We start from the raw sequence: 17160 nt of genomic DNA, 5'->3' as shown, positions 1-17160 counted from the left end.
GCTGCAAGGCATATGGGTGTTTTATATATCTTAGATGTATTGATCCTAACGGTATCTAAATCAAATAATAGGCGTTGAAATCAATGAAATATTTTTATGGTATGATTCTGAGATTGTGTTGTCATGGATTTCAGCACATCCTTCTACATGAACTGTTTTTGTTGCCAATAGAGTCTCGCAAATCCAACAATTAAGAGAAAATTATAAATGGTTGCATGTCAACACTAAGGCGAATGCAGCTGACATTTTGTCAAGGGGTTCAAATGTATCAGAATTAATAAACTCAACTTGGTTCATTGGTCCAGACTTCCTGAGGAAAACCAACGATTATTGGCCTATGCAAAAAGTTAAAAGTGTTCAATCTACAACTTTAGAAAAGCGATCTACACACAACTCATTCACAAGTCAAAAGTGTGATAATTATCCACATGATATCATATCAAAATTTAGCATTCATTTTCAGATTTTCGAAAAGTTGCAACAGTACAAAAACTTCTCATAATATTGCTGTACTATCTCGTAATGAGCGAAACTATGCCCTTTTAAAAATAATTGAAATTATTCAAAATATTCATTTTTTTTCGGAAATAAATAATTTACAAAATAATAGACAAATTCCTTCGAAAAGCATATTAAAAAACTTTAACCGATTTTTAGAAAAAGAAGATTCTCTTAAAGAATCTGTGACCCTCTTAAAAGTAGGAGGACGACTTAGCAATTCAAACATTACACACTCAGCCAAACACCCAATATTCTTGCCAAATGATGAACATTTTGTGAAAATTTTAATATCGCATTTTCATGTTCAAAATCTGCATGCCCTCAAGCTCTCTTAGCAACTCTGTGTCAGCGATTTTTGATTACGAATAGTCGTTCAAAAATGCATACGCTGCTTCAAATTCAGACCAAAATTGGCAGAACAAATTATGGGTGACCTACCTAAGTACCGAGTCGATTTAAATCGAGCTTTTTTGGTCAGCGGAGTCGATTTTTGTGGACCTGTTATGATGTCACCAGGTGGGCGTGGCAAAAAACTTTATAAGGCATATGTTGCATCTTTGTATGTTTTTTGTATGTGTCATCTCTAACGTCCGAAGCCTTCATCGCTTGTTTAAAACGCTTCACATCACCAACGTGTCGTGATCTGTACTGCGATAATGCAACGAACTTTATCGACGCTCGACATGTTTTAAGGGAATTACCAGACATATTCAATGATCAACAATTCAAGAATGATGTATCTTGTTGGTGCACAAATCACAACATCGAATTTCACCATATACCAGCTAGATCACCGCATTTTGGAGGCTTGTGGGAGGCTGTCGTTAAGGCAGCTAAGTTTCATATCAATCGTTGCTGTTTGAATATGAATCTGACTTACGAAGAAATGCAAACTCTAATCACACAAATTCAGAGCATCCTAAATTCTCGTCACATAATTTCCCTTTTCTCAGATCCTAGTGATGAACAAGTACTAACGCCTGGTCAGTTTCTTGTAGGTGGACCTTTAAACGCACTACCAGAACCATTGCGTAACGAAGACGTCACCATAACAACTTTAAAACGTTTTCATCGTATTGTATTTCTACAACAAAAATTCTGTTCTCGTTGGTCTAAGGAATATCTAACCACGCTTCAACGCAGGAATAAATGGTCCTCTCAAGCAAGTAATTTAACAATGGGTACACTGGTTTTGATTGGCGATGACAACGTACCTTTACAACATTGGGCAATTTGCAAAATTCTAAGGTTGTATCCTGGCTTTGATAATAATGTGGGAGTTGTCGATGATCAATGCCGTAACAAAATCTTCAGGCGATAAATACATACATTAGCACCACTTCCACTGGCTGATTGAAAGTTTCTTTCAGAGGAACTTTCAAAGGCGTCGGCATGTTAATACCTGATTTAGCAATAATCATTTTGTTATCATTTTTTTTTGAATCGATTTCGACAGTTCATTATAACTTTACATTTTTTCTAATTTTTTAATACTGTTTAATTCATTTTAATAAATTTATATGTAAGATTGTATGTGTGCACATGTATGTAAATTTGTAATTTCGAATTTCTTATTTTCTCTTGCATATTTTCTTACTGTATCATAAATTCTCTTAAACTTAATTTTACTTTTTTTTGAATTAACATTAGCAATGTCTTAAATTCTAAAATTTTTTCATTCCAAAAAAACTGTCGAATCGATCAAACATAAAAATTGTTGGTATTATTCAAAATCAAAAATATAATTAGTTGTTGAATTATAATTCATTTTTTTTATTTATTTGTTAGCCAAAAAGTTATAACCAAAAGTTATATATTTATATAACCAAAAAGTTATTATAAGTTTTAGAATCACCCTGGCTAAATTAAGCCAGAGTCAAAACAACCCGAATTCCCTGAAATGCTCGTCGTTTAGTTTCGGTAACAACCAGAATTCAAATATCAAATTTCAAGAAATTCCATCAATTCGTTCCGTAGACATGGTTAAAAATGTAAAATCGGCCCGCAGATCAGTTTTCGAACCCTGACCTTTCCAAAAAATTTATATATTCATTGTTTTAACACGAAGAATTCAAATATTAAATTTCAATGAAATCGGTTGATCATTTCTCTTTATATACGCAAAAATGTATATTTGGCCCGTAGTAAACGTCCAATTGCTGATGCCTGATTTCTTTCAAAGTTAGGAATTTTCGCGGACGGTCGAGCAAAGCTCATATATGAAATTTCAAGTAAATCGGTTGAATATCTCATCTTTTGACACCAACGAATTTTCCTAAGTTTGGTTATTTGACACTTTAACTAACTAATTGTTAACTGATTGGTGGCTTTTGAATTAGCAGAAAAATGTATACATGTGTACATAATTTCGTTAGTCGAGGTTTTGTTAACAAATTTTTAAATATTGCAAAAAAAATTTCAACTGAAAAATGTTTTCAGAAATATTAGATCAGATAGAGCAATGCTGCTGGAATTTACTTCTAAATTAATCGATCTCAATATAACGACGATAAGACGATAACAGAGGTAAAAAAATTCAGAACTGCTTAAGTACACCAAACCCCATCAAATTACCATTATAATGGGAGACTTTAATGCAAAAAGTCTCCCACTTATAATGTTAATCAAGTTAATGTTGTAATGTTAATAATTCAATAATAGGTAATAGAAACGAAAGAGGTGATCAATTGGTACAATTCTTTCCAGAAGAAAGCTTCACGATATCGAGCATTTGGTTGAACCTACCGCCGAGAAAGTTGTATACATGGAAGTCCCTACAAGATGCACCTGGAAATATAATGAGGAATCAGATCGATTTCATACTAATAGTAGATTTAAAGCTTCAATTATTATAGTTTCTACATATCCAAGAGCTGACGTTCCATCAGATCACAATTATAATTTCGAAATTAAAATCAAATTGACCAAAATGCAAAGCAGAAAGCATCCGCAGTGTCTTTATTTGGACAAGCTTAAAAATAGTGACATTAAGGGGCAACTTGCGTGTGAGTTTAACACAGGTCTCCGAACTCTAAACGTAGAGTTGGATCTAAATGGACTCTGGAATGGACCAAAATTGTGGTGAGGCAAAAGAGGATGACAGAAAAAAATTTAAAATTAATGGAAGAGGAAAAATCCACCGGAATACAGACGACTTCAGCTCCTCATACAGTCTAAAATAAGACAAGCAAAAGCTGCATGGTTGACTGGTAAGTGTGAGGAAAATGAAAAACTTAATCGTAGTCAGGAAACTTTCTCTTTACATAAGAAAATCAAGGAAATTTCTGGTACATATAGAAATCACAGAATTTCCGCTTTAATAAACGAACAAAATTAAATTGTAACGGAACCTGCAGAAGAGAAGCAAATATGGGAAAAATTTATTTACCGACGATTCCAGACCGGCGGAGCGTATTTTTGTTCCAACAATACAAAGTCCCTTAACTGGACTAATAATTACAGGAGATGAGGAATTTAATTAGGAAAAACAGGGAGGGCGATGGGGCCTGATGAAATACCTACTGAAATCATCAAATTGTTAGATGAAAATAAAAAACCCATTTAGAAGGAATTTTTAACATCATATATGAAACTGGTGAATATCCGAATGATTATTCAAAATCTAACTTCATTGCCCTTCCGAAGAAAAATAATGCGAGACAATGTATGGATCGTATGCTAATCAGTATTACGAGTCACGCCTTGAAAATCTCGTGATAGTACATAATCGAATCTATAAAAAATGCGAGGGAGCACAATTTTGCACACAAGTACTTGTACAAAATTGTCAAGACGTGAGAAAAGATGTTTTTCTTTGCTTCACTAAAACTTCACAGCAATAATTGTGGCTTGAAAATAGACGTGGAAAAGACCAAATTCATGATTATAAGCAAAAATATTCAGCCGTTTACCAATGCAAAAATACTGGTTGATAACAAGAGTATTGAATGAATTTTTAAATTCAAATATCTTGGATGCTGGTTGCAAGTTAAGTTGAATGCTGACGTGGAAATTAATTGTCGCATCGAGTCGAGCAGGGCAGCTTTTATAGAATTCAGGAAAGTTCTTACGAATAAGGAACTCCGAATAAGGATAGATCACATTACCAACTCAGAGGCGTTAAACCAAATGCAAACAGATTTGGAACTGCTTCCAACTATAAAACACTACAAAACATCCTATTTTGATTTTGTTAAAATTGAAGATAATAGATTTATTAAGAGACAGTGGTGAAATTGCGAAAAACTCTTAAATAGGTATGTAATTTTGATTTTTGAAAAACCGATTTTGAGCGAGACCCAGACTCTACTAGAGAAAAAAGATAGCAATTGAAAAAAAACTAAAACAATTTGGAGAAAATTATTTAATTGTTAAATTATTTGCATCTCAGATACTTAATGAAATTTTTGTTTCTGTAATAAATTTTCACTTTTACGTAAATTTTCATCCTCCTCATCTCGAAAAAGTTTAGAAGTTCCAGCTTTACAAAATGTACTACCCTCATATATTTCATGTAGTTTTTCTTTTTTTTAGAATGTTATAATATATCGCTTAAATTCATATTTTTAGAATCTCACTTGCGTACCCGTGTAAAACCTTGTAAGAGCTTCATATTGAAAATTGGAAGCAAAATAACAAATAAGGGGAGGTATAAATGTGCAAGAAAAAAATTAAAATCTCCTTGCAAACGTACGTATTTCTATCTTTGCAGGCAAAATTTTGATAATGAGTACAGAAGCAAAATATTCGAAACTTTTTGGCAGTTTGCCGATGAAAAGAAAAATAGTTTCTATAGTCAACTCATTAAAAAACAGAAGAAACAACACGACGTGAAGAGGAATGAAAAGCAAAACATCTCTCTATATTTCCTGACATGAACTGTCAGGACATAATGACAAGCATTAGGTATGACGGGTAATAATATCATAAGTAATTTTTTTATAGCTTTAAATAACATGCATTCGTGAGCATAAAATAAAACATTATTTACAAAAATAAAATGTGGTCAGCACATAACCGCCCGCAATTTTTTTTGTCTCGATTAGAAAAAATATTTTATAAGATTATAAAAATGCGTCTTCTTTACATTTTTAAGGGTACTAATAAGCTTTTAGTTTTCGTACCTAGAAAAACGTGAATTTGGATCTTAGTGCAGTTTCATTTTGTGCTGTCCGAATTATATGAAATGTTCGTCAGTAACTTCTGCTAACAACCAAAGATCAAATATTAAATATCAAAAAATTCCATCAACTCGTTCCATAGATATGATTAAAATGTAAAATCGGCACACAGATCCGTTTCCGAGCCCTGATCTAAAATTTATAAATTAATTGTTTTAACACCTCGAATTTAAATATTAAATTTCAATGAAATCAGTTGATAATTTTTCTTTATATAAACGTCCAGTTGCTGACGCCTGATTTCTTACATAAGTTAGGAGCTTTCGCGTACAAGTAAGTCTGTTTAATATTTTCTTGAAAGTGATCAAAAAAGTAAAACAAGCCCGTCTAGTTCCCGAGCCCTATATACTAAAAGTTGATCAATCCCTCTGAAAGTCGAAATAAACTTGCATATAAAATTTCATCAAAATAGGTTCAGCCGAACTTGAGATACACGCATACACGCACAGACCGACAGACCGCCAGACCAACAGAATGCTAATAATAGTTTATTTACACTTTCTTACCATGGAAAAACGCGTTCCCACCGAAAACTCGATATACTTTATTGTATGTATATCTTATACCTTATTGTGTATACAATGCGGTCGGTAAAAACATTAGTATATACTTTTTAAACAAAACCTTGTTTATTATTTGAATATATTATAAAAAGTATGCTAAAGCCTTAAAAAAAATCGGATGTGATCAGCACATAACCGACCGCATTCTGTATTGTCTAGTTAAGTGACAGTGTTACGGAATATTAAAAAAATGTCTGTTAAATACTTCTTTACAATTTTTAGGGCATTAGTACGCTTATGGTTAACATGCTAAGAAAAATGTAAATTTGGCTCTTAGTACAGTTTCGCTTTTTGTTACCCGAAATGCTCGCCAGTTATTTTCGGTAAAAACCAGAACTTAAATATCAAATTTAAAGAAAGTCCATAAATTCCTTCCGCAAATCAGTTTTCGAGCCCTGATCTTTTCAAAAAATTTATATGTTCAATGTTTTAATACGAAGAATTCAAATATTAAATTTTAATGAAATCGGTTAATATACATTTTTGTGTACGAGGGTCACTATTTATATTTCGGGTCCTGGCAATACTAGTGCTGCCAGGTGCAATCTGACACTTGCATTGGAAAGTTTGACATTTTTTAGGACAACTTCACTCAGAACGTTTTGTCATTCGAGCGCGAATTGTTTTGTTTACAGTGACTTGAAAAATTCATCTCGGTCAAAAAATGGAATTGTCCCGTGAAAATTTTCGTGCGATGATTTTTTACGATTTTCGGCGCGGATTATCGAGACAAGAGTGTCTCGATCAACTTGTTTCGACTTTTGGTGATGAAGCACCATCAAAAACCACTGTAAATCGCTGGTACCAAGAGTTTGGTTTCGGACGCCGTTCGCTCCAGGATGAATTTCGTGAAGGTCGGCCAATTTCGGTCGTTTTGCCGGAAACCATCGATGCTGTGCGCGAAATGATAATGATGGACCGGCATGTGACATACTGTGAGATTGAGGCATCCTTGGGCATTAGTTCCACCAGCGTACATAAGATATTGCATGAACATCTTGCCGTGAAAAAGGTGTGTTGTCGATGGATCCCAAAAAATTTGACGATTGCACAAAAGAAGGCTCGTGTCGATTGGAGCAAAGAAATGTTGAAAAAATTCAATCGCGGTGCGTCAAAAGACGTTTATAAGATAGTCACAGGTGATGAATCATGGATCTATGCATATGAGCCCGAAACGAAACAGCAATCGACCGTATGGGTGTTCCAACAAAATCCAAATCCAACAAAAGTTGTTCGTGGAAGAAGCACATCGAACCAAATGATCGCGTTTTTTTTGGTATAACCGGTCATGTGGCCACAGTACCTTTAGTGGAACGTAGGACGGTCAATTCTGAATGGTACACCACCATCTGTTTGCCGAAAGTTTTTGAAGAAATAAGGAAAACAAACAAGCGCCGGCGAATCATTCTTCATCATGACAATGCAAGCTCTCACAAATCAGCTGAAACAATGGACTATTTGAGCACTCAAAATGTCGAATTGATGGGTCATCCGCCGTACAGTCCTGATTTAGCACCCAATGACTTCTTCTTATTCCCTCACATCAAAAAAAAAATGCGTGGACAACGATTTTCAACACCTGAAGAAGCAGTCGATGCGTTCAAAAACCATGTTTTGGAGGTGTCTCAATCGGAGTGGAAAAAGTGCTACGAAAATTGGTTTCAGCGCATGCAAAAGTGTATTGATCTTCATGGGGAATATTTTGAAAAACAATAAAACCATTTCCAATGATAAATGTTTGTTTTTTATTGCTAGACCCGAAATATAAATAGTGACCCTCGTATATAAAGAGAAATACTTTATATACACAAAAATGTATATTTGGCCTGTAGTAAACGCCCAGTTGCTGGTGCCTGATTTCCTGCAAAACATAGAAATTTACGCGGACGGTCGAACAAAGCTTATATATGAAATTTCAAGTAAATCAGTTGAATATTTTCTTCAAAGTGGTCAAAAATGTAAAACAGACCGGCTAAAAAGTGCAGTTCCCGAGTCCTAATATATTCAATCCGTGCCATGGTCGAAAGAAACTTGCATATAAAATTTCATTAAAATCGGTTCAGCCGAACTTGAGATACACGCGTACCGACAGACCGACAGGTTGCTAAAAATAGTTTATGCACACTTCCCTAGTGTGGAGAAGTGCATTCCCAAGTCGATATGCAAAATTTGTTGCCATCACATAACCTACCTATTGTATACACAATACGGTCGGTAAAAATGTGATAAAAGAGTTCAAATTTAATTAATTGATGATAAAATGTAAATTTTTATTTTGATGTAGAATTGAGTACCAATTATGTTAAAACGAATATGTAGCAAAATTTAAAACTATAACGAATTTTGTAAAATGAAAACGCTTTTTCAAAAAAAAAAAACTATCTTATTCACAAATAATCTAAAATAATAATAATTTTATTAAATAAAATTTATAAAATAATAAAGTAAATGATAAAATAATAAATTAAAATTTTCAGAATTATGATGTTGTATGGCAAAAAAATGTAATAAAATGTTTCTGGTTCTAGAAATCAGATCCATTTGTTCCAAGGCAAAAATCATAAAAATTTAAAAATTTTTGACAAATTTTGAGAAATTTTTACCTAATCTTCAACTGCGATAAAATAACTTTGAGGTGGCGAAATATAGAAAAGCGGAAACTGAATATGAACAAGTAAAGATGTTTCAGTCGGTATAAACGTTCAATTATATGCTGATTCAATTATATCCTGCACCTTTTATTGTTGTATAGCAATAACTCGAACCCGTGAAATCATTCTACTTCACGGATACGCCTGACCTATAATTGGATATACGCCTGCCAGGTTGCATTAATCTGACTTTATTATTTTTCCAAATATTTAAAATTAGGTTTTGAAATTATATGACAGGTACCCGAACCTGTCAAACAATTCAGCCAAAACTTCAAGCATTTGACCTATAATTGGACATACGACTGCCAAGGTTCATGAATCTGACTTTATTATTTTTCCGAATATAAAAAATTTGCTTTTTGGGTCGTATGGCAGCCATCCGAACCGGTGCCGCCATCGCATTAAAATTTTTAGGGAATATCTAGAATGTAATTGAACACACGTGCACAAAATTTCATACTTATACCTTTATCAATTTTTGAAATATTTAAAAAAACCTCTTCGAGTTGTATGGCAGCTACCCGAACTCGTTGTCTCAATTAGTCTAATTACAATAGTGTTCGTCCTTGGCACAAAAGAAACAACTTGTGAAAGTTTGGTGTCGATTTCATTTTTCATTTTTGAGTTATCGTGCGATCGGATGGACGAATGGAGATGTCTAAATCAAGGCAGAATTTTACGCTGAGCAAGAATATATATATATGTCCATACCGGAGACGATTCCTTCAAGTAGTTACAAACTCCAAACCAAAGTTAATATATCCTTCACGAAGTGTTCAAATCTTTAATTACGCTAAAAATTATTAGCTGGTGGTTTCTCAGCAGTATTTTCCACCAATGGAAGAATTTCTGATATCTGGTATGTATCTGAGTCTTCTAAGCCTGTTAAAATTTATTCAAAAGAGCAGGTTGATATTTTATTGTTGAAAAAAACATCGAGTGATAATTTGGTACCATCTTCTCGGGCTTCCACATCTAGTTTACCTTTAAAAAGAGCTACGAGTTCCAGGTTTTCAAATAACAAAATGCCAATGGCCAATTTGCAATCATCGGATGAGGAAGAATACAACAGTATTTAGCAAGTTTATTTTGACTATTACATTAAATTTTTATTTTTTTAACTTTTTTATTTGAATTTTTTTTGTAATTTAAATTTTTTTCTCTCCTATGTATTTACATTCAATTAATGATTTTAATGAAAATAAGTTTGATGCTACAAACTTAAGTTTACTTTTATTAAAGACTGGTAGCATTTCTTTAATTAACAAATTTAACGATTTTAGCAAAGTATAGGGCAATTTTCTATAACTCCTAAAATTATCGCGACTTAAGAGACATGGTTCGATATACTACATCTTAATCTATATGGCTTACCAAATTTTAATTCGGTTAATTCTTGCCGTCATGATTCTGACGGGGGAGTTTTTATCTTTATAGCTCCATAAAATTCGAGGTGATAGAAATTGTCAATAAGGATTTTTGCAATGCAATAAGTATTACTATAAAGGATTTAAGGAAAAATAATGAGGATATTATTATAATTTCGTACTATAGATTTCAAAAGTGCGACTATGTGTCGTTTTTCAATATAATTCAGGGACTGATAATAAAAAACCGTAACGCTTCATGCCTGTTATTAGTTGACGCTAATATTAACTTATTCGCTAATACTGCTGATAGGAATCAATTAATTACATTTATGAACTCTCATAACTTTGAATATAGGCACAGTTTAATAACCACACCATCGTCTGGATCGCGTATTGACCATGCATTCTGTGAAGGAAATATTGCGACGGATGTTTTTTGAATAGAAAATCATCTTAGCGACAATAATATATTAGTTATAACATTGTTATGTTATAACATTAGTTATAACATTGAGTGTCGAAAATACATGAGAAAGATTTCTTGCCCCTTGGTGAATCATTAAAAAATTTGATTATTGAAGAAAATAAAATGAGAAAAGACTTAAAAGTAACCCACATGACGGTGAACTCTATAGTAAATTTATGCGGCTGAACAGTGTTGTTAGAAAATCTATAAAGTGTTGAAAGAGGTTTTTTTACGCGGGGAGACTCGATTCAGGTTCTGATTCTACGGGATTTTCTAAATAACATTATATGGGATTTTCTAAATAACCTTACGGGTAGACGAAATAATTCTTGTCATAAAACTTTGAGGGATTCTGGTGGCATGGAAATTACTGAGCCTGAATTAATTGCTGAAGAAATTAAAACTATTGTAGATATTGGCTTCTTCATTTGGAGACAATTTTTTTTTTGGACAAAATATTAACTTTTTTGGTACGCTTGATGGGCATTTTTCAAGTTCTGAATTTCGGGGTGTCATCGTAACTAAAATAGGAAAAGTTGTAAGTGAACTTAACAACAAAAGATCGGTTGGGCATGCTTCTGATCATTTCTTTAGTTAGGCAAAAAATTCTGCTGATCATTGCTCTCATATTTGAAGCTTATTTTGGATAAGATAATTAGTCAATGTATTTTTATTAGGAACTTATCACAATACCATCAACCTTCAATCGTCAAAGGGATCAAGTTGTTATGAATGGTTTCTTGTATTCTTATCAATATGAGTTTCGTTGAGGTATTGGTACTCAAAATACTCTATGATATGATTTGCGAGAATTTGGGTACTTTTAGGTTTATCACTGGTACATTCATAGACTAAAGAAGGCACTTGACACCATAAATCATGATCTTTTCCGTAAGGGCGATTCAACTTATGAAAAGCTATGTGAGAAAACAATATGTTGTAGCAAAAAAGCTTTCCAAATTCTAAATGCGTCAATCTGAAAGTGGCCCATGGCTATATTTTGGGATTTCTCCAATTTTTTTTTGAATTAATGGGCTTTCTATGAATGCTCTCAAAACGAAGATTGTTAATTTTAGCTTGCAAAAACATAATATCGTCTTACCAGGTATTGTGATAGATGATTCTATTATTGATCTGGCTCATGAAATGAAATTTTTTGGGATCATTTTGATAAACATTTAAGATGGAGCTCTCATATAGATTCCATTAATTTTAAATTGAGTGTATTTAATTGTATGATGTTTAGATTTAAAAAACAAAATTCCTTAAAAAACGCTAACCTCATATTTTTTTAATCGGATGTTGCCAGTCAAAAGTATCCATAAATTTCAGCAATTACTTTGTATATTTAAAACTTTAGATAATGAGTGAGCGTCGAATATTAACGAGTTTCATTCGCAGGTTTTATTCTCTACAAAGAGCTGCCTAATGTTTTAAGGTTAGTGCATTGCAAAGTCTGGTTGAGTTTAAAAGAGCTCTTAAGAGTCATTTAATGACCATGAATAACTTGAATTATGCATTGATATAAATTTTTCTTTTAAAATTTTAAGACATCTTTAAAATTAATAATTATCGTATCAAGTGATTTAAGTTCATTTAAGTTTGGATATAAAGTATATATTTAGCGGTCGCATTGTGTAGGTTATGTAATGGTAACAAATTTTGCGTATCGAGTTTTTGGTGGGAACGCAGTTCTCCATCGTAGGGAAGAGTAAACGGTAAAAAGCTATACCAATACTCTACCACGCATCGCGATTAATACAAATGCACCTAAAGAAATGATTCTTACTCACGCCATAAATATAGTCACTCGTAGCAAAAAGTAGAAAAATACAATAAACAAAGATAAGTTTAAAAATGGAAATAATAAGGATCCTAATACTAATATATATATTAGAAGTAAAACACATTTAATTTGGAATTGTACTTCCATTTCAGAAATTAAAGGTATAACAAAACTAAAATTTGACGTCAAACACAAGACGCAAAAATAGTATCTAAAGCATTAGTAGAAAAATTCATTCTGAAAAATTCAAAAACCCGCAACCTAAAAACTATTAAAACAGATCTCGGCACTGAATTTATTAATGAAACTTTTAAAAGCATTTGCAAAATGTTCGATGTGGAACACTTAAAACATACACGATAAAACCACCAAAGTTTGAGTGCAATAGAAGTTAATCGCAGATTTCTAAATCAATTATTGTTATTTTTCACAGTAGATAACGATTGAGGCAAATGGATCCCATACTTTATTTTTTGTTATAATGCTATTAACTTTATCCACTTTAGAATTTACGGCAAAATAGCCGCTTTACCAACAGATTTAAATTGCAATAATAACAATCCAATTCAAGACATAGATTACTATGCCAAATATGATGCAGGTCTAGAAAATAAATAAATTTCAAAGTAGGCGACACAGTATTTCTAAAAAATTAAAAAAAAATAAATATAGTGACAGACGACGTAAATTCAAAATTAGTAATTAACAATATTGTAAGATCCATACATAATAACAGACTTACGTTAAAATTTATTAAACTTAATAACTTTCTTTGTAAACAAAAAAAAAATTTTTATTTTCTCCAACGGAAAGGGTGTAGTGCACTTACTCATTTAACATATCGTATTACATTTGCTTTATTAAATAATTATTTTACAGTAAATACAATATGTTTACAAGGTCGAATTGTACACAATGCAATTCGCAAATATTATATATATACAGCTCCTTCTCTGATGCCAAAAGTACGGGTACTTCTAGAAGGGCTAGAGACATGATTCAAAAGGCATTAAACAAGGTTTTGCTTCTAGGGTGCTAGAAAAATCTGCGTTGGAACTTTTTAGCCCCGAAATAGCTCTATTTTTTCAGATTACCTGAAAAAATTTTTATTAATATAGATACACAATTAATATACGTATGTACTTAAAATTTAATTTTTATTGTTCGAGCGATTCTAATAGATTCATATATACATACGTATATTTGAATAAAATTATTATTTTGCTTTTGCCTAAACGTTTTCTTTATTTGAAAAATTTCATTCATATATACATACATAGATATATTTGAATAAAATTTTTATTTTGTTTTTGCCTAAACCTTTTCTTTATTTGGAAAATTTAATTCTATATGTTCACCCACAATATAAAAAATCTGATAGGATCAGCACGTAACCGATCGCAATGTGTATTGTTCAGTTAAGTGAAAGTGTTACAGAAAATTATAAAAATTTTTGTTAAATACTTCTTTCCAATTTTTAGGACATTAGTAAGCTTATAGTTAACTAACTAGAAAAATCTATGTTTAGCTCTTAGTAGAGTTAGTTTCGGTAAGAACCAGAATTCAAATATCAAATTTTAAGAAATTCCATCAACTCGTCCGTAGATATGGTGAAAAATGTGAAATCGGCTCACAGATCAGTTTTCGAGCCCTTATGTTACCAAAAAATTTATATGTTCATTGTCTTAGTACAAAGAATTTAAATATTATATTTCAATAAAATCGGTTGATTATTTCTCTTCATATACGCAAAAATGTATATTTGGTCCGCAGTAAACGTCCAGTTGCTGACACCTGATATCTACCAAAAGTAAAGTATTTTCGCAAACGGTCGAGCTAAGCTTGTATATGAAATTTCAAGTAAATCGGTTGAATATTTTCTTCAAAATGGTGAAAAATGTAATTTAGTCCCGCTAAAAAGCGCAATTCCCGAGGCCTGATATATTCCAAAAGTTGATCAATCCGTGCCATGGTCGAAATAAACTTATATATAAAATTTCATCAAAATCGGTTCGCCCGAACTTGAGATACACACGTACACACACAGACCGACAGGTTGCTAAAAATAGTTCATTTACACTTCCCTACCACGGAGAAGTGCATTCCCACCAAAAACTCAACATGCAAAATTTGTTGCCATCACATAACCTACCTATTGTATACACGGTCGGTAAATAGAAAAAAAAAGAACTGTTTTACATTAGAAAGTTAGTTTTATTATGCATAAGTGCACTATAAGAGCATATTGTAAAATATTACATAGGATAATTAAATTTAATATAATAATATTATATCAATATGTATTAATTAATAATAAGAAAACAAAAATGAATTTAAAAAATAAATAAATAAAAAAAGAATGTAAAAAGTGCTGAAAAGTAATTCTATCAATAAAAAAGACTATTTGCACCAAATGTCAAAATTATAAAATTGCAAAACAAAAAATAATATTGTCAAACTACAAATAAAATAGTTGTATTAAACTGAAACGAGGCTTAGCATAGTAAATAAAGTTGGGTCACACCGGTGGTTTATATGGCAGCACTTTTTGCTTCAACAATTAAAAATAATGCATTTAAAACAATCTATGTATACCTGCTACACTATAAAAATTAGCTTAGCATAGTAAATAAAGTTGGGTCACACCGGTGGTTTATATGGTAGCACTTTTCGCTTCAATAAGTGAAAATAATGCATTTAAAACAATCTACGTATACCTACTATACTATAAAAATTACTTTCATTCATACACGAAACTATTTCAGATATTGTATACAGTTAGAAATGATTTATGCAATTTTGAAAAAGAGTATATTTTTTGGAAAAATGCTAAAAAGAAGGATCACCATTGCAGCTTATAAATGCAAACATGAACTCAATCACAACCTGCTTATTAAAATATTCTCCTTAAATTACCAAAATAAATTATGTAATAAAAATTATTGCAAAATCAAATCATTCATAGATACAAAGCACATAGCTTCTATCTTTCAAGTTTATTAAATTTAGGAAAACAAAGAAAATACCGTAAACTTACCTTAGCTTGAGCCTCAATAACTATTGCTAATTGTAGTACAGCATAAATTAGTATTATAATTATCCGAATATTGTTGCCCATTTTAAAACCTTTTAAAATGCACCTTTATATTCTAATTATAGCAATATAAAAGAAGTAAAAACTTTCATTTAAATAATTGAAAAACTGGCGACGTTGGTAAGAAAATCTGTTAATAAAAAGAAAATAATAAATTGCACAAATATAAATTTTATGTAAAACTTTTTTAGTGGAAAAATCTTGTTTGTAATACAAAAATTTTAAACAACGTACAAAAAAGAAAACGAATTTAAAAAATCTGATGTGGTCAGCACATAACCGACCACAATATGTATTGTCTAGTTAAATGAAAGTGTTACAGAATATTATATGCGGGACAAAAGTTGGCATGGGTCCGAGGCAGTCTCACATTTTCCTAATATGTGAAGCTTAAAATGCTACGAAATGCCCTCTGAAAACATCAGCTCTTCCAACAAATCCGAGTCTCACCTCCTAGAATGTAGGTAACATAGTTACCTGCCGGATGTCTCCTGGGCAACTTACTTAGTAAGGCTGACAAGAGCTGGCGAAAGCGAGTACTCGGCGCTTAATCCGGGTTTCGTTGGAGAATCCACCCTCTTCGGAGGTCGGCCCTACGGATTCTGGGGAGAGCCATTTATTGCATTTGGTTGATCCGTTCAGGAGGAACGCGAAAACCCGGCGTCCACCACCTACATCTGATGTGCGGATTTTGGAAAAGAATAAAAATATAGAAGGTGGACTACCGAACACTCAAGCTCCACAGACCAATAAGGACATAAACATGAGTAAAGCTCAAGCCAAAAAAAAGTGATTATCAGAATGCTGACATACATAAAAGGATTAGCCAACTAAAACAGCTCTGTGTGGCTTTGCAAAACGAGGTTCTTCAACTGAGGGCTAAGAATGAGAAGGTAAAGAAAGAGAAATATGGGCAAATAACAAACAATAAGTCTAATAAGAGTAGTTATAAAGAAAAAGACTCTGCACCACAAGCAAAGCAGGTGAGGTCAGTCGTGAACGTCTATTCAACAGATGAGGAAGAACTCGCCAGAGAAACAGATTGGATCTTAAAGCAAAAGAGGTCCAGTAAAAAAAGAAAGCGGAATCATCTCCCTAAGTGGTTCAGGTGACGATCAACGCTGAGAAAGCGGATGCTCCTGATTCTAAAAGTCGAAGCGGTGTCACGAAAAACTCTAGGCCGCCTCCAGTAGTCATAAGTAATGTGGTTATCTATAATCAAATAGAGTCAACATTGAAAAATAAGGATATCAATTGTAAGGTTAAAATGATGAATAACAATCAATTTAAGCTTATTGTAAATTCCGAAATGGACTTCAGGGATCTTACCAGGGCCATAAATGGATTTGGACTAGAATGACATACCTATGAAAACAAGCAGGCCAGACCAATAAAAGTCCTGGTAACAAATCTTCACCCCAGTTGTAAACCGGGAGATATAAAAGAAGACCTAAGCTTTAGGGGTTACAAGATCTTAGATATAACCAATAAAATTAAAAAAATAAAAGAAAATGGGAAAAGAATTATGATGCCTTTACCGCTGTTT

General features: G+C 32.4%; 1 protein-coding gene across 1 annotated transcript in view; it reads right to left on the bottom strand.

The window, feature by feature from the left end:
- Positions 1-17160, bottom strand: part of LOC129616297 (mucin-2-like) — a 169122-nt gene that overhangs the window by 83407 nt on the left and 68555 nt on the right. Inside the window, exon 2 of the mRNA XM_055531877.1 lies at positions 15558-15744. Coding sequence (XP_055387852.1) covers positions 15558-15638 — 81 coding nt within the window. The 5' untranslated portion in view covers positions 15639-15744. The remainder of the gene's footprint in view (positions 1-15557; positions 15745-17160) is intronic.

The sequence above is a fragment of the Condylostylus longicornis genome, unplaced genomic scaffold, assembly GCF_029603195.1.
Source record: "Condylostylus longicornis isolate FDR11 unplaced genomic scaffold, ASM2960319v2 ptg000175l, whole genome shotgun sequence".
NCBI lineage: Eukaryota > Metazoa > Arthropoda > Insecta > Diptera > Dolichopodidae > Condylostylus > Condylostylus longicornis.
The sequence above is the reverse complement of the archived record's forward strand: the minus strand, read 5'-3'. Positions and strand labels throughout refer to the sequence as shown.